The sequence below is a fragment of the Gasterosteus aculeatus genome, chromosome 10 (assembly GCF_964276395.1).
Source record: "Gasterosteus aculeatus chromosome 10, fGasAcu3.hap1.1, whole genome shotgun sequence".
Classification (NCBI taxonomy): Eukaryota; Metazoa; Chordata; class Actinopteri; order Perciformes; family Gasterosteidae; genus Gasterosteus; species Gasterosteus aculeatus.
The window spans coordinates 2,514,953-2,538,021 of record NC_135697.1 but is presented as its reverse complement, the minus strand read 5'-3'; the positions used below and the strand labels follow the sequence as shown (position 1 = coordinate 2,538,021).

The 23,069-nt window shown below is 44.1% G+C and overlaps 1 protein-coding gene across 1 annotated transcript; it reads right to left on the bottom strand.

Annotated features, from left to right (window-relative positions):
* Positions 1-852: 852 nt before the first annotated feature.
* Positions 853-22,683, bottom strand: LOC120826868 (uncharacterized). The gene is made up of 10 exons (XM_040189449.2): positions 22,395-22,683; positions 18,903-18,964; positions 18,535-18,555; positions 18,147-18,419; positions 17,368-17,455; positions 16,858-17,087; positions 15,900-16,187; positions 14,576-14,754; positions 8,975-9,067; positions 853-7,315 (listed from the first exon to the last, which is right to left on the bottom strand). The coding sequence occupies exons 2-10, from the start codon at positions 18,946-18,948 to the stop codon at positions 6,866-6,868; spliced, it is 1,668 nt and encodes a 555-aa protein (XP_040045383.2). The 5' UTR covers positions 18,949-18,964; positions 22,395-22,683; the 3' UTR covers positions 853-6,865.
* Positions 22,684-23,069: the final 386 nt, after the last annotated feature.

The following is a 23,069-nucleotide window of genomic DNA, read 5'->3' as shown; positions in this document are numbered from 1 at the left end:
ACTTTATAAGAGATTGAATTTCGAATTCAAGTGTTTCAGGGTCAGTCAGGGTGGACCTGGCGGTTGGTGCATAACAGCAGACAAGACAACAGTGCACGAGGAATAAAATAAAATCGCTTAGTTTAAAAATAAAGGAACAAAAGTTAAAGTTAAAAACTCAAAAATATTTAAAAATTAAAAATAATGTGCAGTAGCGAAAATAAAGTGACAAAACAGTCTAGGTTAGATCCTCAGGACGATATATATATATATATATATATATATGATGCATTACACATATATACATATATATGTATATATACATATATATGTACATATATATATATATATGATGCATTACACATATATACATATATATGTATATATACATATATATGTACATATATATATGTATATATATGATGCATTAAATGTGTGTGCAGCAGCAGCGAATTCTGTCTACTTGATATTCTGCTTAGTTTTATCCATAATCACACACCTGGTTGCATTCCACACTACAGCAAGGCTGCATCTCAGAGGTCAACTTGTTGACTCCATTGAATTTTTCAAACAGCTTTTGTTACATTTCAGATGACAGATACTTATAACTTGACATTGGTGAATTTGAGTGAGAACAGACATTTATCATCGTATTATTGTACATAATCAATGACCAGGACAGCGATGCTGCTCTTATTTTCTCAGAGTGAGCTGCAGCATATTTATTTATATAATCTGATTTGGTTTCTGTGTAACATGCCACCATGAAACTGACAGTTGTATAGTTGAAAACCAAACGCAGAAGCCTTACATTTGTACCACTGTAATGTAAAGTGCACAAAAAGCAGACACACAACAAAGAAAACCTTTGACTCACTGTTGAAAAGTCATTTAATTGCAGTTATTCATTCATTACAGAAAAAAAGAGAACCTATATAAAAGTCTTGGCAGGATGCCAAAAGGCTTTCTATGGAAGTGGTGTATAAATAACCATTGATTTATTCTTCAAGCAAACTAGGGGGTGTGGGTGCTCGTCCATGGCAGTACAGTGAAGTATCATACAGTCAATGATTACCCTCTTAGATATGAAGCATTCACGTGATCTCTTTCAAAATAAAAGCAGCATGCAGGCGAGCCAGTAATGTCTAGTATCAAAAACATACAGGTATGACATAGTTTAATTATTTATCACTTACAACCACTGTCCTGAGGAATACAAACGTAAAAGTCAAATCAATCAAACAACGCTGAAGACTTTTATTCTGACATTCTAGCAACAAGTTCTGTATGGGGGTGAAACCAAAAAAAATGACACCAATCTACACCTACACATGCATGTAAATCAAAACTAGAGAATTCTATGTTATAAATGTTCTTAGTTGATTTTTTTCAGAAGTAACATCGGTAATATTGACAGCGACAATACTTCTACTTGAATTATGTGCTAAACCAGCTAGTAGGATCTAATTTAGCTTTTAGAGCAATCATGACTCTGTGGTTTCCCAAAACAATATTAGGAAAGTGTGTGTTCTGTTGAGAGAATGCAAACTTTTAATTTACCATAGAATGATGAAAGAAACCGTGATATGATATGTAACGCAAAAGGAAGACGTACATCTTGCTTCAGCTCAATGATATACAGCTGTGTGTACAGTTATGACAGACAGGGCTCAGTAATTTACTAAAATAGCTGCTCACTATAGTTTTTAATAAATGTTACTAAAACAGGAAGAAATAGTGCATTTGTTTGGAATATTTCGGCAGCGGTTTAATACACATTTGGTCTCTGGTGAGAATTTCTGGAAGTTCAAATAATGCATTTTCATATTCAACAAAAACATGTGACAATGCAGATGATGAGCGTGACTGACGGGAATACCTTAGTTTGTCAAAATGTAAACCATGTTTTGTCCGTAAACCTTTGTCTCCTTATATGAAGAACTGAAATGAGTGTGTAACATAAAACACACAAAAAGTTGAGATATTTCATGCATTGAGGCATTCTTATTCTTATTGTTATCACCAACACGACACCAAGACGCCCTCGATGATTGGCTGCAACTTTAAAAGGTATCGTCCTTTACCATCACCATCATCTGGATGCAAACACTGAGAGGTGATATTAAAAGTCAGGAGAGGATCATGGGAAACCAGGACCAGACCTCAGCAACGATCGCCAGGCCAGCTATACAGAACATTCATATTATCCCCATCAGCGTCACGGCTGCTGTCCCTCAAGCAATCTACAGGCATGCAGCAGTTACACTAGCTCTTATGTACACGGTGGGACAGCAGATGAAGGCTATAATATCAGAATGGAGAGATACATTGCATATTCGTAGAGGGGGGTTGTCATTTTCGTGCTAAATATGATGCTACAAAAAGTTCAGACAATGGCGTGAATTCAAGCAGGTTTGTTCATTCAAAAGAGCCGTGATTGTTTTTGGAGTAAATGCATTTTCCCGGGATGAGGTACGTTAGTCCCAAAGTACACACACTGATTATATAATTGGCATTTTTTCAAAATAAAAAAAACACACTCAGGTACCGGGGGTTTTAATGGTCGTGACGGACGTGAGTGGGAAACAGAAGCGTTCTCCATCAGGTCAACAGTAGAACCCTTACAAGGGGAGAAGGTTCCGGATAGAACCTCTAGGGACGGGTTCTTATAGATGTTTTCAAAAAACTGTGTTTTTCAGTTTCCCACAATAATGGATCACAGATCAAAATTCAATCCAATCCCAGTAAATGGGTGAGTTGTGCTGGACTGGATTCAATTGGTTGATTTGAGTGTCAGAAAACTGCTTGACAGTTAACAGTTATTCTGACACTTTGCGGAAAACCAGATTTCTATTAGGAGGAGCGGGGAACCAGAAAGCTGTGACACTGCAGACATCTTTTTGTTTGGCATTCTTTGTAATTCCAGATAATAACAGATCAACAGAAGATTCAATCTTGCCGTCATGCCAAAATCTAAAGGAGACGTATGGCCTTTACGCTGCAAAACGCTTGTGTGCGCTCATATCTACACTCCTAAACTATCGCTATTTATCGATCTGGATTGTTCTGGGGAGATATCCGCCGTCGTCTGCCTTCTCTCCAATATGATATAACTGCGGTGAGGAAAGGCAAAACAAAGCCGTTCGTTACGTTAGCTAGCTCGCAGGTGCTAAGTGAACTAGCAGCGTTGAGTGTAGTTTGGTGAACTATGTAAAGCGCTCACAACAAGGTCTGTGGATTATATTTAAAATATATTTTTCTGAGCACAAGCCAACTGCCATCTACCTCCATGTTACATATATACATATGACATATCTATGGCAGATATCTCCAATACTCAACCAAAATCAAAACTATCTAAATTGATAAACATTATTAGCCGTTAGAGAGATATGGATTTTGGGGAGGACAATTAAACAGCTGATCTTCACTCAATTAAGCTCAATATCTTCTCAAGAGATCTTATTCAAGCAGCCCCTAAATGACATCAGTCTATTTAAATAGAAAACTGACCTTTTCAGTGAAATCATGAATGATTTTATCAACATTCTTTTGTTGTCAAAGGAGATTAAATCCATCACGGAGCATTGATGTCCTGCAGGCCTCATGTATCTTAATGGATTTAAGTGTGAAATGTATTTCTAAAGGAATATTAACTCTAACGCCGAGTGTGTTTGCAGAATAGGAACACTTCACTTAATTATCAACTTCTAGGTGTGTTTTCCCACGGTTCTTTACATCAGTCTACCACATCAGCAACTTAACCTTTGTTTGACGGCATTTTTTCTCGTTCCTGCTTTGAGTGTTAATAAGAAACAACTACACTGCTACCGTGTCAAGCAGTGCTCTCCTGAGGCGACAGACCGTCCAGCACTGCCGAGGATTTACACCCGGCGTCGCTGTGAGCCCAACACGTGAACATGAGTTAAACTGAGATCTGAAGGTCGTCTCCAGCCATGAACTTAATTACTATTATACCTGCTATGGACGTGTGGTTAAAGGATCTGAGGATCTGCTTTGCTTTGATTTGAGTGTAAAATCTTGCAGTCCTCTTATTGCCAAGTGGATGGTGGTGATGTCTCAGTGCCATTGTTATGAATATTGCTTTATATTTAATTGAGAATGAGTCAAACCTCTGACGATTCATGTGTGATTAGTCCAACTAACCTTTTTATCAGATTTTAATAGACTGAACCTGATATTTACATTTTAAACTGAATCAGTTCTGAAGTCTTAAGCCTGATTTAAAGTATATCTGTGTACAACATTTCCCAAATACGGGAACACGTATTAATGGAAAAGATGGAGAACTTTTTGAATATCTAACTCCTTATTCCTGAAGTAGAACTAGTTATTTTTACTATTGCTGCTCCTTATTTTAACTCTTCATAATTTCAATGTGAACCTTTTTTCGCTGTTGCAAAAGGATCACATTCAACTTTGTGCTTTTCATTTCCCAAAACCCAAACATTTGTGTCTGTTTAAGACTGTTTTTAGCAATCATGCGAGGCAAAAGACTTCAGGTTGACATCAATTCAGGAATCCATACTGAAATCAGCATCCAGTAACGGGTTATCTCCTCGGGGTCCTCGGGACCACGATGCAGATCAATCTGTTCTGGCCAAGTTTGTGAACAATGTTCCCACCGACAGCCCTTTGATTCCCTAAAGTTCTAAAAGTGCTGCAGTGGTTTGGCCCGGTGGAGAGGAGACAGTGACAGAGTTCCCCCAGCAGTGTCCTTCTGTGAAATCTCTTTGGTGTTGGTTGGTTTGCTGTGACCTGAATTAGCCCACAGGCTTCTGGCACTGCATGCAATGGGAACCAATTAGTTTAGGTGAGAGCTTAAGCTAATTGACTCTTCTCCTTGTTTGAATCTCTGCCACTGGTTCCACCCTTTTCCTGTGTTCCATTAACGTGTCTTTTCTTTCCTTCAGTGTGTAATTAGGGGGCAGTTTAGAAGCTTCCTGCGGTGTATCTCTACCTCACAAACGCTTTAGAGCGCTTTACAGTGAACAGATATCCAAACTGTGAATATCAGTTATCCTTGACTAAATAAAATATGTCTTTGACAGTAACTACCAGAATGTCAAAGTTAATCAGCAGTGAAAAGGCAGAAAGACGAAAGTCTACAGATCACAGCTTCACATCAGCCGGCGTTATGAATGAAGACAAGCGAGTAGTAATGCTGTTTGACTAAAGCGGCTACGCTAACGCTAGTTAACGCTGTGCTAACCAACTCGGCTATTTCTCCTTCCAACCTTCCTCTGTAACGCGGGGGTCTCGCTTTCCGCCATCACAAGATCAAACTGTGGGCAAGTTTCTGCTTTTCTGCTCGACACGTCCGTCGGATTGGCAGAGGAGATGGACAACTGTGAGACTAACCAGACGGTATAATAACAATAATAATATAATACAATACAGATACTTAATGAGTATTACTTTAACCAACGTTTGACCTCGACTAGATCAGAATACCTTAAAGAAATGAAGTGTTTGGTCAGTTTGAATGTGAGGGGCGGGACCTAGCGGAGGGTCAGTGTTTTGCTGCAACTAATGGAAGGACTCATTGACATTAATCATTAATTAATCTGGAGGGAATCATGTCTCCACACACACACACACTCTATAATCTCATATTTAGTCTCATTCATGCGATAACGCTGCATTCTCCTTGACAGCTTTCACTTCATTTTGGCGAGCAACTCGGCTGCAATAATCAGAGCTCTGTCCACGGACGGGAGCTGCTTTAAATCATCTCTTATCGTCCCTTATCTGTGCCGCCAAATAGAACCCTTTTCAATCTGTCACCTATTCTTCGTCGCCCCTCCTCACTCCATGGTGTACGTGAAACAGTCCTTCCATGAAGAGACCAAAAATCCAATTATGTTCGTTGGAGTTGTTCCAAATGTCCCAGAAGTAGATGCGCAATCTTCTCCCAATGTCATGTTTTGCTGTGGCAGGGCTCGAGGCTTCTCCACTGGGTAAGAACTAAAACTAAAAAAAAGACGAGGGTACTTCAGTATCCAACAGTTGGCTGTCCTTGCTCTTGTTTTCTCCGGAATTCCTCATCAGCGTGAAGGATTAGTTTCTCCACACGACGCCTTCAAATGTGGCGGATTTGAAACCCCAAAGATACGAGAGAGCGTGAAAGCACCACCGGCACTGATCGCGAGCCGAGCGGTTTTCAATATTCAATCTTCAGAGCTTGTTTCAGCTTTCAGGGTTTTCCAGAAAGAACACGTAGAGGAGTGGGGGTTTTTCTTCTCTTTCCTCCTGCATATTGTTGAGGTAAGAACCTTCTGAACTGCTTGCATTGTAGATAATAGTCTTTGCATGGGTGGGATGAAATGCAGTCAGTTTGTCTGAATTCGTGAGAGCTGTCAGAGGATCCCCATCGATACCAGAGAAGAGCTCTGCTGCTAGTTGTTAGCAGCTGAGGGGACTGTGAATATAATGTGTGATTCTGACTGCCGGAATAGTCAAACTCCTTTCCTTCATCTTTTTTTGACAACCTTTTGACAGGAGTTAAAATCTTTGATCCCATGTCGGTGTTTTTTGAGAACTCTTTCTGAGCTTGCATGCATTCAATCTTCTAGACCTGAACTATGATATCTACTTTCATGTTTCATTTAAATACATGCATTCTCCACATATGCACGGGGTTGCTCTTCTGCATCTACTTTGTTTGTGCGCGGTGCGTATCATTTTGAATGGTGCATTGTGGGTGACTGCCGTCTGACTCCAAGCAGGAACGTTAGGCCCATGAAGTTGTTCCAAATGCAGAGATGAAGGACTCGCCGGTGTTTGTGATGTCATAGACACAGACAGGTTGTTGTGGGTGTTGCTGCTGCATGAGCTTAAAAAAAAAACACCCGGCTGGATCTTCTCAGGTGCTGTGAGCTGACTCCTCCTTCTGCACGCCGTCTTCGCTCTCAGCCCCTCCCTCCGTCTTGGCCGAGTCCGACCCCGCGGTGCCCCCGGGGGCCGTCCCCGGTGGCGAGTCGCCGCGCGGGCCGCCGTCCGGCTCGGCGGCATCGAGTAATTGCGGATGGGAGGCGGGGCTACCAGCTGTGACGGTGACGGGGCTTCGGCCTGCACTGAGGTCGTCACCGGGGGCCGGTGTGGCCCCCAGGCAGTCAGAGGGAGCTTCTTCGGTCATGGCCGTAGGGAAGACGGCGTTCAGGAGGGGTTTGTGGGAGGCGTAGGTCGTCCCAGCATCAGTGTCACTGTCCAGCGGGAGGCCGGAGGTGGTGAACTCCACCCCAGAGTCGCTCATCTCCAGAAAATTGTCCGAGGAAAGAGTGTGGTAGCGGCCAGATTTGGACACCTCAAGGCCCTAAGGAGAAGGAGGGAGGAGAGGAGAGGAGAGGAGAGGAGACGGGGTGATTCACAGCAGGAAAAATGAATATGAAATGACCACAGACAGGAACAAGAGGAAGTAGGAGGAGCCAGGAAACAACATAGAAAGGAGGTGCAGGAAGGTGAGGGTAGACAGGACAAGATATGGAGGAGGGGGGGAGGGTGGGTGGGTGTAGGCCGGATGCAAGGGAAAGGAAGACGTGGTAAAAATTGAGGTCAGGGAAAAAAGTAATTGTGAATAATTCATGCACATGTTTCTAGGACCATATTTATAGATTCACCTTCAACTCTCATGTAAAAGGAACACTGCTTGTTTTCCACGTTACATGGAGACAAGCTGCGTCCGTGCACATCTTCAGGAAATTACATTCTGGTTTTATTAACTGGTTTACGCTTCCATTGCTCCATTGTATTGCTTATCTTATTGTTGCATTCATTTTTTTTAATATATTTGAATATCTGTTACATTTTATTTCTGTGTAGCAAGGCGGGGGCTTTAAACTGCATTTCATTGCGCTGTCTGGTATCTTATAATGAGAATAAAGCTGAATCATGAACCAATAATGCTGCTACGAGAAACTTTAATTTCATGTTGATTTTAATGGTTAATATGCTCAAAAACGTTGAGCTATTTGACTGCAGCATCTGTGGGTCTCCAGCAGCGTGCTGCAAGTTCTGGATCCCAGAGAGGAGAAGCTGTGCTCCTGGAGGAGGAGGAGGAGGAGCTGCTGGGAGCTGAGCTCTCCTCTTCCCTCCGGAGCTCTGACAGTAAGTCCCAGGCTGCTGTGAAGCCATATCGGGGTCTGCACCCGGGGGACTGGTCTCTGCAGGAGGCCCCCACTGGGGAGCCAAAAGAGTTTCTGGTGAACCTTTATGATTCCACCCGAATCCGACACAGTGGAATAACTGATTGTGTTGATTAATTATATTGCGCATCAGTATTGAATTAAGACGGTTTCCATTTAAAAGGTTCCTCTCAGTAACTAAAAAATATGATTCGTACTAAAGAATCTCTAGAATTTACGGCTGAGAGGGAACACTTGACTTTAACATTAAATATGATAAATGTCATTGTCAGTTTAAACTGAGACATGAAGAAAGTTTTTACTAATTATAAACTGTAGCTGGCTTGATGTTTAAATCAACAAATCTGAGCGCTTCTAGTTTCTTTCTGATCTTCCATGTCAGTGAAGAAACTCTAATCAAACCGCTACAACAACTCCCTGACCTTTGACCTCTTCAATGACAACTCCCGGACCCTTGACCGCTTTACTCGCCTTACTCTTTATTTCAGTTACATAAAAGCTCATTAAACATTCATCTAATCTGTTCAACATTCATCTAACGCCGAGTAGAGTCAAAGGTTTATTGCCTTTTAACAACACTTGGCCGGGATGTAACTTGCATTCAAGCAATCGAAAGCACAAGGAGGGTTGGTAAAGATGAGTCCATCCCTGATAGTATGAAGATGTCGTGTCATCAGATTTTAGATATTATTATGCTGCAAAGATTCCTAAATCTGCAGGTCTTTTCCCACTACCCACACTAATGAACAGTTGCAGGTGGGTTTTTTTAACTCTCACTTTAAAACCAGGTGTGTTGTAGTTAACTTGTGAGCCATCTTTGGCCCTCTGACCTTGATCGTGACCTCTGTGCTCTCCGTGGGCTGCTCGCACACAGACTGCATCAGAGACTCCTCGGTGAACCTGGTGTAGGCGTCATGGACCACCTGCAGACCCAAACACAAACAGGCACGTGCACACAGGAGACGCCTAAAAACGTGGCCACCACAAAATATATACGGGGACACGGAGACACAAAAACACGCAACTGCACAGAACGCTAAATACACATTTGATACACTGAAGCTTGTGTGACAGGAGTAAAAGACAAGCTGGTTGATTTGTCTTTGTGGTCGGGCAGGAGGTTGAGAGGAAGCAGAGCCAGAAGGGATCTAATCTTTCAAAAACGTCCATTGAGCTGCAGGAAAGGAGACGTGAGGGGAGGGGAAGGACTGGCAGCAGGACGCCGCGCTCGGTCGGAGGAGTAAAGGGGGGAGAGGAACAGGGGAAGACCACCGAGTTGAAGAAAATACTGTATATGAGAGATGAAGTGACACGCTGGCGTTTTAAAAGGGCCGGTGTGAAGGACTCAGGGTTATTAAGTTATTCCAAACTTTCTTTAAAACAATGGAAGATATAAACTTTCCTTTTACCAAATCCTAGAGAGCTAGATCTTGCAGATGTTTTTGTTTTGGGGTAAAATGTATTGAGTTAGAGGGATTACAGGTCGGTGGCGTCCCTGAAAGGTCGCTGACCTCCTCTCGCGCTTTCTGAGGAGATTCAGGACACGTCAGTGACCTCAAGGGCAACCGCCGCCATCTCAACCTCCGCTGTCAGTACACAAGCTCACGTTAGAATAATCCATAGGCACACGAAAATAAAGGCACATTATAAGCGTTTCTATAATCGATGAGTCCGCATAGACAGGAAGAACACGAGCACACACACGATGAGAGAAGCCCGGGAGTTTGAAATGCTGATTTCACATGTATTGCACGCTGTTCGCTGATATGAGCAGATATGTATAGTGGCTGTTACTGCAGCACTCTGACTCGCGATGGCGTGGAAGTAGCTGTGTTTTTTCCACTAATAGCCATGAGTCGTACTCTCAGAAAACACAGACTAAACACACCAGCTCACTAACATGAGTTCACTGATGTAAACAGCGGTGGTCAATGACACGTAAAAACAGCACGTCTTAATGTCATGTGTTGATCGAATGCTTTTAAAAACGTGAGTATGAACAAATAACATCGTACCCAGAAACTGGACAAACACAGACAGACGTTAGAAAACACTTAATGGGTTAATAGTCGATGAGACAGAAGAACAAATCTACTGTTGATCAAGTGAATCACTACTGCTCCTAACACATACACCACACATACAACCAGCACATATACCCCCCCACCACACACACACACACACGCACACACACACACACACAGATACTGACCTGGGAACTCACACCACACAATAAAACAACACTGAAGTGGGAAATATGTGCACGTGAGAGAAACCACACCCTGTTAGTTTGAAACAGCAGTGAAACTACAGGTCAGATTGTTGAAGAGTCACTGATGGTGTGAACAGAGAGGAGAGGAAAGAGAGAAGGGAGAAGGTGGGAGGAGAGAAGAAGAAGGCTGGAGGAGAGAGAGAGAAGAAGGTGGGAGGAGAGAAGAAGAAGGTTGGAGGAGAGAGAGAAAGAAAAAGGTGGGAGGAGAGAAGAAGAAGGCTGGAGGAGAGAGAGAAAGAAGAAGGTGGGAGGAGAGAAGAAGAAGGCTGGAGGAGAGAGAGAGAAGAAGGTGGGAGGAGAGAAGAAGAAGGTTGGAGGAGAGAGAGAAAGAAAAAGGTGGGAGGAGAGAGAGAAAGAAGAAGGTGGAAGGAGAGAAGAAGGCTGGAGGAGAGAGAGAAAGAAGAAGGTGGAAGGAGAGAAGAAGGCTGGAGGAGAGAGAGAAAGAAGAAGGTGGAAGGAGAGAAGAAGAAGACTGGAAGAGAGAGAGAAAGAAGAAGGTGGAAGGAGAGAAGAAGAAGGCTGGAGGAGAGAGAGAACGGCAGATGAGTGTAAGCGTGACTTCCTCTGATATCGGTGCTCAGCTACAGTCACACACGTCAACACGAGGAGGTCCAAAGCATCTGAACAGGTCACAGTCTCTGTTCTTAAGTTTCAAATCTGATTTTCTCAAAGCAAGTGTCTCCGTGATCTGACCTGGAGCCCAGAGGAAACAGCTTTTCGACTTGCTTTAAGAAAGGGAAGATTTTAGGATGGAATAGTGGATTGTATTACTGAAGTAAAGAGGCAGATGTCTGCAGTGTGCACCACGACTTGCTTCAACGCCGTGTCTAAATTGTGAGAGACAGGCGGATAGGAAGCATATTAACAAGTCTGTTTCCTGAGAACATGAATTGGTCTTTTATTTTCACACCATGCTGGAGTTTTTGCATCAACTACCAACACGTTCACTACCAATCTTTTTAGAAGCATTTTAGAACAAACTAGAGGTTTGACTATGGAGGACGGAGGCCGGCAAAATTAGACGTGAATATGTAAATTATAAATATGTAAATTAAATGTTCTAAAAATAACATTCAAAAAAATGTAGGCTAATCTTTCCTTTATGTATTAATGTATCTTTATATAGCATGACAATCTGAATAATAATGAAAAGAAAATAATATAGAAACGATTAATAAGTAAATAAAAACAATTTGTGAAAGCATTTTTTAAATATATGCATGTATAATACTTTTTTGTTTAATGAATACATTTATTCATATTACTTTTAATGACATATTAGTGTATTTATATCATTTGAGTCATCTGCGCTTCGGTCCTCCACAGCTAACATGCTTGGCCCCGTGTCCCATGAAATAAAAATACTAATGCATACTTATATTCTTCAGCTCAGTCATCTGAGTAGTCTGTAAGAATCACAGAGACAGCTTGTCCCAAGTCGTGGTGCCAGATCCACTGAAGGTAATTTATTGACTTTTAGTCAAATTAGGTCTTCGATCAACTTCTGCCTGCTCACTAGGATCGATCGCAGTTTCTCCTCAGTGTCCAGGATGTATTTAGCCGGCCTGTATTTCTTTAATGGATTGGTATCGTCTCAAAAAGCACAACGATTGATGGAATACTGAACACACATTTCTGAAACTGCAACCAATGATCCTGTCACAGCAATTTGATCAAGGAACTTGTTTGCCAAAAAAAGAGGGAAGCACATTTCTCAAGACGCCAAAGGAGGAGCAGAAGGAAAAGAGGCCAGAACACAATTCTCTCACCAAGAAGAGGCTCCGTTTGAGGCTGAGAGGGAGAAACGCAACGCACAGGCAACAGCGATCAGAGACACGATGAGCATGGAGGCCTCGGCCTTTAAGACCTCAGAAACTAGTATCAAGAACGATAAGACATTCCCACTCAACCCTGGATCAGCTAGAGAGCAGAGGCAAACATTCATGTGACATCACACACAGATATCCAGATGTGTGGGTGGGAATCGTTTTGTGCGTCGGCCGTCTCGACTGCCGGCTGCTGTTGTTTAACTCGGGTCAGAAGCCTCCGTCCTGATTGGTTCTAACAGCCTACTTCACATTCGTCAAAGCCAGTAGGTCATGTGACGAGAGGACAGCAGCATATTTATGGCACAGGATCAGCTTCGGCATCAAGTGTTGAACTTCAGGGTAAAATGTATTTTATTAATGTAGGTTATTGTTGATAATTTCAGTGATTAATATTTTGTGTTGATCTTGAGTTAACTTAATTTATAAATATGATTTAACCTTTCACCAAACTGTGTAAGCTATAATATAGTGTATGTTTCTGTAATAGTACATTTTAGTTTAATTACACAATAATAACCTCATGAGAAAAAACTGAACTGCAATGACCAAATTAGTCAATTTGTTTTTTGGATGAATTATTTATTGCATGAACAGCCCACTCAGCGAAAAGCTGTTTTAACACAAATACCTGAACATCCTGCCCCGTCGCCGTGATTTATATCACAGAAACACGAGGAACTTAACCAGTGTTAAAAAGTAGCTGTGTTAATAGAGTAAAGGGTGAATGTATGTTTTATAAGTTAAATATAGCTTTTTTTTAAAGGCTCGATTTGGAATATATGCAGAGTTTGATTTTATAACCCTAAAACATTTCTTGTTATCTTAATCAAAACAACTGTGAGCTTTGGAATATGACCCATTTTCACTTTCTGTCTCTGGGCCGTTTCCAATGAGTGAGTCATTTATCTATGTTGGGTTATTAATTGAACCATGAGTGAAATCTGTTTTAGAGTGTCACACGTACGCCCACATCATAGCTTATTTTTCGTCTTCACTGCATGTTCACTAACTCTCCTGTCATTTCAGATCCTCCCACCTGATTTCCTGCACCTGGTTCTCCTCACCCTCACCCGTGGTGCCTCCCCTCGCCAGTCACTCACTATTTATGCCCGTCACATTCTGTTGCTCACTGCCAGATTGTCTTGTGTGTTTAAGTTTTCCAGCGTGTCCCTAGTTATCCCGTCTACCTCAATCCTGACCTTGTCTGATCCTCGACCCCGATTTACCTGCCTGTCTGTTTGCCATCCTGGTTCTGACCCTGCCTGTCCTTGTCTGCGGATTACCTGCCTGCCCCTCTAGAATTGTTTGCCTCCCGACGGATCTCCCGGTTTTGGACCCAGCCTGAACTTTCATTAAAACCCCTCTGTCTTGTCCATCGTGTCCGAGTCGTGCGTTTGGGTTCTCCTGTACTCCGGTACCAGTAACCGTGACATAGAGATGATTTACTGTTGGTGCTGGCTCAGTCCAATCATTAAGTTCATCATTTATTTGGCTCTGTTTATTAGTTTTGCAAACTTATATAAAATATAATTCAGTTTGTAAAATAGATTGAAAGTAGTCCCAGCTATGTTCTACTAATCTGACTCTTTAAATCCAGTTATTCAGTGATCTTATGAAACCCTCATTGATCTGGACATATTGGATCTTTCCATAAGGTTGCTTGTATTGAGTATAGAGCAGTCAATTCCTGAGCCCGAGTGGATCGTTGTGTTGACACCTCCTCTAAATCATCCAATCGCTCAGTTGATCTGTCCGTATTGAGCCGGTCAACGGAAGAGAGCAAAGACTAATTGGCTTATTGTTGTTCCAAGGCTCTTGGAAGCCTTGGAACAGCCTCTCTTTAAGGCTCTCACAATGAAGCCTTAATTAGAGTTTCTATAAAGGTGGAACTTTTGAGGAGAAAATGGTAATGACAGCAGAAGACATCTGTCAGTCTTTGAGCGCTGGGCCCTACATTCGTAAAAAAAGGTATCAAAACGTATACGGATCCGGTTAGTGTCACAGTAAACAAACTAACAGCTAACCCGAGCTAATAGTTTCAGCAGTTTGGTTCTCTTTGCCCTGCTCTACGCGAGTAGTAGGAGATGATTTTGGATTCATAATTGTACATTTAAATTATGTGGATCCTGACGCCTTAGTCAGTTCGGAGCATGTGGACACATCTTACACCTTCATTAGGTGGACTAGCTTACCATCTGCTCTCCGGCAGCAGCAACAAAGCCCTCCTCTACATTTTTAATCCGGTTACCCCACATGCCTCACTCTGGCACACCCATCCCTTGGCCTACGGGCCCAGGGTTCGCTCCGACAAAGCGCCAGGTGGGCGTTACCTGTCTGAAGGCCTCGCCGTCTCCCTTGCCGGCCTGCTGAGCGATCAGCGTCAGCTTCTTGCTCTTCTCGCTCCTCTTGTGCATCCTGTAGATGCAGGACAGCAGGCACATGAGCAGCATGAAGGCGATCACGCTCAGCATGGAGAGGACGGCTACAGTCAGCGGAGGCAGCTTATAGGCTGAGAGGGAGACAAGGGCAAAGACAAATAACAATAAGACCTCGGTAGAAAAGGGCCTTCGTTGTGTAGATACTGTAGGCCTTTGGGGAGATCGTGCGTTCGCTCACGTCATAACCTCACATACTAGTTGACTCGTCGGCCTTAAATCTTCACTTCAGGACCTCTCGCAGTTGCAGTGTTTAACAATTTATGAAAAATTAATTTTTAACGGACTGTTTTCTACCAACTTTGCAGATTCCTCCCTTCTCTCGTCAACTGCTTCGGCAGCTGAAAAGGCATCACATTGGTGATACCAATTGTATAACGTATGTGGTATGTAGCTTGGTCAATGGCGTTAAGCTTCAAACCGCGGTGGCGACGCTCTGCTCTCTGACGGCGGGTCAATATGTGCACGGAACGTAAAAAGATGTGTTGGGGGTTAGAACGAGTCCGTTGAAGGCCACATTTTGGCTCAAAAACATACGTCCATCGAAAAGTTGAGACTTTTGGCTCAAATTTTGTTAAGAGCCACGTCGGTTAGAGGCGACACCAGGCGAATACATCCGTGGTGCTGTAGTCTCTGCTGTCATTTTGACTGTAAGGAGGCCAGAAGGGAAACTTAGGGCAGTTCATCTTTGTTTGGGAGGAGCAAGGGAGGGACAGCAGGTGGAGATCCTGGTGCACAACCTAGTACCTGGTCTGCAAAGTTCAAAGAAGCGATTTTACCTACGCAATGAACTCCTACCTCCTACATATGACAAATGTAATTGCCATTTGGTTGTAGAGCCTTTGGCGGGTGTGGATAATATCTCTGGCCCTGCTGCAATGGTTTTAATACAGACTATCGTCGGCGTTATAAAAGTGCAAATTGATGAGTTCTATTTTAAGAGATGTTTCGGACCTTTGATCACTGAGGTTTGTGATCTCATTTGCTGCAGAAAGGCTCTGAATGCACAAGAGCTTTGGCTGGCACACTCACACACAGGATGTACCAGCCTCCATGCACTTTATCGCATGTTTTATAATGATGTTAACCTCACAGCCGAAACTGGACTTTAAATCATTCAGTAGGAAACTGATGCTGTTTAAATATTGTAAAGCTCCCAGCAAACCAAGATCAGAATCATACAGTATGTCAATCGTTTAAATGTGTCTTGTTCTCTCACTTTCCACCTCAATGTAGACGTGAGCCACAGGAAACCCGGCCAGGTCCGTCACTTTGAAGACACCCGTGTCAGCCATGTGGACCTTCTTAATGCTGAGCTGTGATCCCTGCACGCTCAGCCTGCCCTCCAGCAGGGGGTCCAGCGGGTTCACCAGGACCCCCTGGTCCACGATGACCCGGTCCTGATTGTCCGACTTTGGCTTATAAACGACGTTAACATTGGAATGTTGCAGGTAGAGTTTTATCTTCACATTTTCTCCATATGAGGGTCGGATGAAGTCTTGGTGCTCTGCAGAGGGAAATATACGAATGAATGATAAACTAAACAGTAATGTGGAAATGTGACCCATCACCTCATCATAGCTTCACCAAGCGTAACCATTAATGAAATTAATTCATTTATATACTTTAAAAAAATAATTTTCTTTCTCGCCCATTGGCCAATAAGGCGTCTTAAAATGTAGTTAAAAAAGAAATTAAATCCTGGATGTAATGCATACATTTAAATCTGAAATAATATAAACACGTCTGTCATTTCATTTTTCATTGAGTACTAAATAGCTTTTAACAGTATTTTTTAAAGACTGTCAGGTGGGGAAGCAGATATGTTTGTGAGGCTACATTAGGTAATACAAAACTATTTTGTGGTTGGGGTTTAAATATGCAATCAATTTAGAAAATTCAGATATCTCTACACACTTTTTTTGTATACTTATTGATTTCATAATGTAAAAATGAAATCATGTAAAATATTTCATGCCTGAGAAGCTGCAGAGTAAATCATAGAAAATTTTGAGTCTTTGCTATTGTTATTTCTGCAGCTGCAATTGTAACCTAATTTAAAATACATTCATAAAGCACCAATGACCATCCCTGACATCGTCACCTGCCGTGTCACATTTCACACGTGTGATCAATGAGTGCTGATTGGATGCAGCGATGCCCAGCTATCTCCTGACCTCTGACATTCAGGCAGTTCCTTCTCCGGATTTTGCCCTCGCGGTCCAGCACCGTGAAGCTGCCCTCGTCCGCCATCCTGACCGCGTGCAGCGTCACCCGTTTCTCCGTCACGCTGAGACGCCCCGCGTATTCCTCCGCCGGCACCGCCGTCTGGTTGAACAGCACCACGGGTGGAGGCTCTGTGGCATGATGTATCTCAGTGTGGTTGGTAGACTGAATCAGACCAGGCCTCAAAGGAGAAGAGAAGGTAAAGTGAATATTACCTTGACGGGCACGCAAGCAACACAACACTATTTCAGCAGGTTTTTCTCATCTAATTGCTAAGTAGAAACATCTGGCGGGACATGAGCTGGAACATTTTTGGTCCCATTTATTCGTTATTTACAACAGAACACACAAAAAAGCATTCAAACATTTCAATACAACAGATGTAATGTATTCAAACAGTCTCTATGCTGAACACACATTGCTGAATCCATTTCTTCCTGTCCATCTGTAACTGACCGTACCTGAACTCCAGGGTGATGGGGCCCTCCACGCGGTTGAGGTGGATGTAGTAAGTGTCTCCATACTTCACCACCTGCTCCACAGCGCAGTCTGACCAACAAGACCAGAGGACATAAATATCAAAGCCTGCAACTCTGTCGTGATGTGGTCACAGTCAGCGGATCAACTCTGTTGTAGAGCAGAGATTTAAATAGTTTCATGGTTGGTTGGATGATTCTTTTAAAGGTTCTACATACAGGATTAAGTTAATTAATGTGGCTGGAAATAATGTTTTCCAACGTACAGCTATAACGTTGGGGGATTAATGTCTCCCTGAGCAGAGAAGGAGGTCTCTCTCCTTCAGAGCTTCTTTGTGCTTCCTTGTGTCCTTGCTCCCATTCAACGGTAACAGCTGATAAACCGTCCTGACCCAATGCGGGTGCAGCAGCTTTGCACCCGCCTTTCAGTTCCCCCCCAGGTAAACACTGTTACCTCCGTCAGCACTGTTGCCTTTGTTTGCACTGTTAGCCTTCATAGCATCGTTAGCTTCTAGCCGTCCCCTCAACGATCGCCACGTTGAGCCACTGGGAGGAAAGAGATACGCTAGATTGCTACGCTAGATCTCTAGATTTGGCCCCAGCTGCACAACAACATAAGCCCCGCCCCTCTGACTGTGCTGTCTGCTAAAGATACAGATGTTTTGTAAGTGGTGAATGGACCGTACTTGATAATATATCTCTTTTCTAGCCTGCACACAACCCAAGTGCTTAACACTAAACGTCATTATTCACCCACAGCTTACCCCTGACAATAAGGATGAGGTGCTTGACTGCGTCGGGGTGGTTGGTGTTCTTGATGACGTACACCCCCTCGTCTTCCTCCTGCACGTCCTCCAGCAACAGGTGGTCCAGAGAGTTGATGCTGCCCCGCGGGTTCACCACCCGGCCCGCTCGCATCAGGACCACCTCAGGGAGGCTTTTGGTCCTGGGTTTGAACACAACCTCACCAAGGTCCCCGGGCGGGACATCGATGTGAATGTCCTCTCCGAAGAATGCTGTCCTGTGCTCCTCTGTGACTGGTAACGACAACGGAGATAGTTCTATTAGACATCAATATCCTTCCTCCTCAAGTACTTAATCAGCTGTTCTTAAAAAGGATTTGTTGTTGTGCTGCAATCCAAACAATCATACCTTTTAAAGATGCTGACACAACTGTGAAGGAAAAGATAGAGAGAAGTTCAAATACATTTTTGTCTCGTGGTTTGCTGATTTGTACAAAGAGTCTGCGCTCCTTTGTTCTTACTGGGGAAAAACCCTCATAAACAGCCCATGAAACTTGAAAGTGTTTGAAATGTAAATGCCTCGCTTAATGATGACTGAAAATAGTAGAGGAAGAAACAAAAGTAAAGGAAATAAATGTAAATGATGTAGATCACAAACCAGCTTCCGTGCATTTCACAGAATCTACCCTCATGATTCTGTTGAAACAGATTGTGCTTCACAGGAAGCCGCTCCTCATCCCATCCTGCTCCCAAGTGACTGATTATGTGAGTGCTTACCGGTGCAGAACAGGGCGCTAAGCACTGCAGCGCCGGTTACCTTCATCTTGATCGGTCGCTCTCTGGAATAAAAGAAACCCACACGTGATACACACACACACACACTTGAAAAATAAGGTCTTTGGAGCATTATTACAGCTTCAAAGGCTCAAATTGCGACTTTCTAAAAAATCTGCTAGAATGATCCGACTTACTTACAGTACAGTTCTGCTGCTAATATGGGTGATTGAATTGCAAAAAAAAGAAACACTTCCACAAAGTACCAAGCATGCCAATTTCAATCTGTGCTCTCAAGTTGAAGAGAAGACCCCCCCCCCCCCCTTCGCACTCTGCACCACTCTCCACTCTAAAGTGGTCCTGTAATGTAAAATTACCATTGAGCCAAGTTTTGGCGGGGATGGCCAAAGACATTGATTGAGCTCAAGAGCAGCTCTCCACGTCTCCTGTGGTGCAACGAGTCAATCACCTCTCCACTCACGACACACGACCACAAACCGCAGAGAAACTCTACGCAGGAAGATTCCAAGACAGGAATGAATTAAAGAGACACGGCGGGGGACGGGACGGTGCAGCGGCGGGAGTGGAACATGCTAGAGTAATTGGACAACGGGATGGACGGCATCCAGCTGGAAGCGACTGTGACCATGTGACCTAACTGCTGCACTGGATTAGACTAAGCAGCGGTGGAACGGAGGTATGTAGGGGGATAATTGGATGGAGAGTAAGTGAAAGTGTGTTTACGGGGTGCAGGTCCCCATTCACTTTGAATAGGGTGACGTCATCAGTCGGAGTCCCTATTTATTTTGTATGTATCACTACGAATTTGTATGTTCAAGATTTTGGTATACATTTTTACGAACAGGTTTTGGAGATCAGGCTGCAACACACGCCTTCATATTAAAGTGGGCAGGGAACACTCCTCCAGAGGCTTTCCCACTGATGAAAGCACATTTTCTAATCAGTGCCTTCAGCATCTTCTACAGAGCCATTAGCTCTTTGCATGTGTAAGCGCTTATACTATAACCGATTCATTGATGGTGAGAATCGGAGAGAAAATGAGATGTTGCTGCTGCTTTAAAACTGGTATGTGAGAAACGTAATGAGGGAAGTGCAGTCCAATGAGTCACAGAGGCCTTACTGAAGAAGCTGTAAGCTGCAGGCCTACGCACCAAAAAAAGTGTCCTTGGCCATCGCACTGCTATAGGGATGCAAAACAACCAGGAAGTTACTCATAGAAACAAAGAACCACGACAAAGTGACAATTCACAAGTCCAAAACAACTACAAAGAGATGCAGAACCACTTTAAAGGCACATGAGGAGACCACAGGGTGAAATGTGGTCTCTTTCAATCAAAACAATCACAAAGCTACTGCAAAAAAACTCAAGATTGCTACATGGAGACACAAATTAACTACAAAAAGACACAAATTGGCTGCAAAAAGACACAAAGTAGCTATAAAGAAACACATAGTGGCTACAAGAAGACACAAAGGGGCAATGAGGAGACACAATTTGCCCCCTTACAACCCACTGAGGAAAGTTCTGCTGTCCTAATCGGGGTCACAATGGACACAACACAGACTAAGACATGACCCCTCCCATTTGGATTCTACCAACATTTGCATATTTGTTTTATTTTACATTTGGAAACATTGCGAGGAGGGTTGTAAAGGTTCCCTTTGTTCATTCTGAATCCTCAACGTTCCGCCACGTTGTGTCCTGGATCGGATAAGAAGCCCGAGACGAGGATGTAACCTTTGGCCATTTTCAAAGGTCAGACTCTAACTAGGGGTCGCGACTCTCCTGTCTCCTGTGACGACCACTTGAACAGAACCGGGAGGCGCGGCGCTCACTGAACACCGTGGGCCACATGCGGCAGCGGCGAGAGGTGCTGAGGTTACATCTCTCCGGCTGATCTCATCAGCCCGACATCCATCCAGGCTGACGGACTGAAGAGCCTTTTTCCCATCTTCTCTCTCCTCTCCCCACAAACCAGGCATCATGCCTCCAGCGTCTCTTGTTACTGTGTTGGATCATACCTCTCTGCCTCTGCTACCAAGTCTCTATCGTCCGTCCTCTGAAACACTGCGCTGCCTTATCTTCCCTTTGTTGCCTCCCTTTTTCCCTCCTTAATTACCCGTCACACTGAGGGGACATGGCTGATTACATTACATTACATTACATTACAGGTCATTTAGCAGACGCTTTTATCCAAAGCGACTTACATTACACTTTAAACCCATGGCTTTTCACATTTTTGCCCGGGGAGCAATTAGGGGTTAGGTGTCTTGCTCAGGGACACTTCAACATGGAACATGGGGCAGCCTGGAATCGAACCACCAACCTTGTGCTTCCCAGCACACCTTCTCTAACCCCTGCGCCACAATGACCCCAGGTTCTGATCTGCCGGGTTGCTTATATGCTGGGCTGTTATTGCCCTGGTATTGAAAACACAGCTCCATTGTGCTTTCTCCACTATCATTGCTAACCGCTAATCCCATTAGGCTTTTTTATTTATTAGATGTCTGGATCCTCTGACTCCTCAAGTTGAATATCGTGTTTCTAATAATACATTTTTAAGATGAACTGGTCTCTGTAGACCTTCCTGGCTCCTGCACTCCCCCCCCCCCCCCCCCCTCTCCGCAAGCAGTCCATACAGCCATGAGCACTGATACAGCCGAGGGTGTGTCCCGGCTGGCATGCATGGGGATGGGGGGCTATCCCGTCACGGTGCTGCCCGGGATGGAGGTGGTGGAGGAGATGAGATGGAGGGAGTGAATGTGGAGTGGGATTTTTGGGGGGGGGGATCAGACTCTGAGCGTAATAACATTCCTTTTTATGAGATGATGCATTCTGCCTCCACCCCTGGTGGTGCACCCCCTCACAGACCTCCGCCGGGGGACCAGTGACACCACATCGTGCACGCAAGCAATGTGCGGATCCCAGGAGCCGCTCTCCCTGCTCAACGACGTCGTGACAAACGCTGCTGTGCGCCGTGGAGCGCTCGGCTACATTGCGTAATCATTTCCAAAAGGATGGAGAGGGGCACCCCTCCATTCAGGCGGGTGCATCCCGCGCACCGGACAGGGGAAAGCACTCCGGCGAGCGGCATCGTGCATACGGAGTTAACGGGAATCGACGTGAGTCTCCCGGATAGACGTCTGTGGACGGACAGAATGGACACAGACTGGAAAGAAGGAAGGAGGCCACGGAGCCTCTCTGATGTCCCGGGGCAATGCCGGGATCCTTGTCTCAATACAGTGGTATCTTACCGGGTAATTCATTAAGAGGTCCACCCGCTCCGTTATCTTTCTCCGTTATTTGTGTTATTCTGGCTTTGCTGTTGGTTACACGCCGAAAATCAAACTAGCGCGAGCAAATAGTGAAAGAAAAACTGCGGAATTTAACCCACTATCTCCCCGATTGAATATTTAGGGGGAAACCAGGCAAATCCCTGAAATAAATATGGAAAATTAGATGGTGATAATTACCTTTGTCAAGCCTCGAATCGCCCCAAAATAATCCCCGGACTGGGAGGGGCTCGGGAGGGGTGCTTCGCTGATGGCTCCTCTTTTTTCTCTTTATTTCCTAATTCTCATCCACCCGTCACCGATAACGCACTCCGGTGGGGGCCGGGTCGGAAGCAGCGGAAGACTTTCGGGTAATCTCGGGTTTGGGGAATCGGAAGCGTTCGGGAAACTCCGGCAGGAGTCGTGCGTCCGCCTCGCAGAGCCGCTAGCAGCCGCTCTGCGGCTCCGCCGTGACGCGCGCAACTTCTCCGCCGTGACGCGCACGTCTCGGATGGAGCGCAGCGTTGTGACAGAACGCGTGACGAGTGTTTCACGATCATATCTCATGCTGCTCGATGTGACTAAAGGGCTTTTTGTGATCATCTTGAATGTTTACTGCCAAATAAAGCTCAAGCAGCATCATGCATATTTACTATAGATACGGTTGAAATCCTCCCTAAATCCAGACAGAAATCAATGAATCAAATAATAAAAAGTCCATCTTCGGCGGTTGCAGGGCTGTAATGAACCCGTGGATGGAATGTAATGATCCTTTCTGTATTAGCTGTGAGAACTACAATAGCCATTAGCCATCATGGAAGAGCATTATTACCATGGACGACTGAATGCAAAGGTGCCATACACGTCCTCTGACTG

Bases quoted from the DNA above. Each gene is read 5' to 3' on its own strand.
- LOC120826868 (XM_040189449.2), bottom strand. From the start codon at position 18,948: ATGAAGGTAACCGGCGCTGCAGTGCTTAGCGCCCTGTTCTGCACCG. The intron at 18,556-18,902 runs GTAAGCACTCAC...TTTCCTTCACAG, and splicing joins TAGCGCCCTGTTCTGCACCG to TTGTGTCAGCATCTTTAAAA. The intron at 14,755-15,899 runs GTGAGAGAACAA...TCTCCCTCTCAG, and splicing joins CGTCTACATTGAGGTGGAAA to CCTATAAGCTGCCTCCGCTG.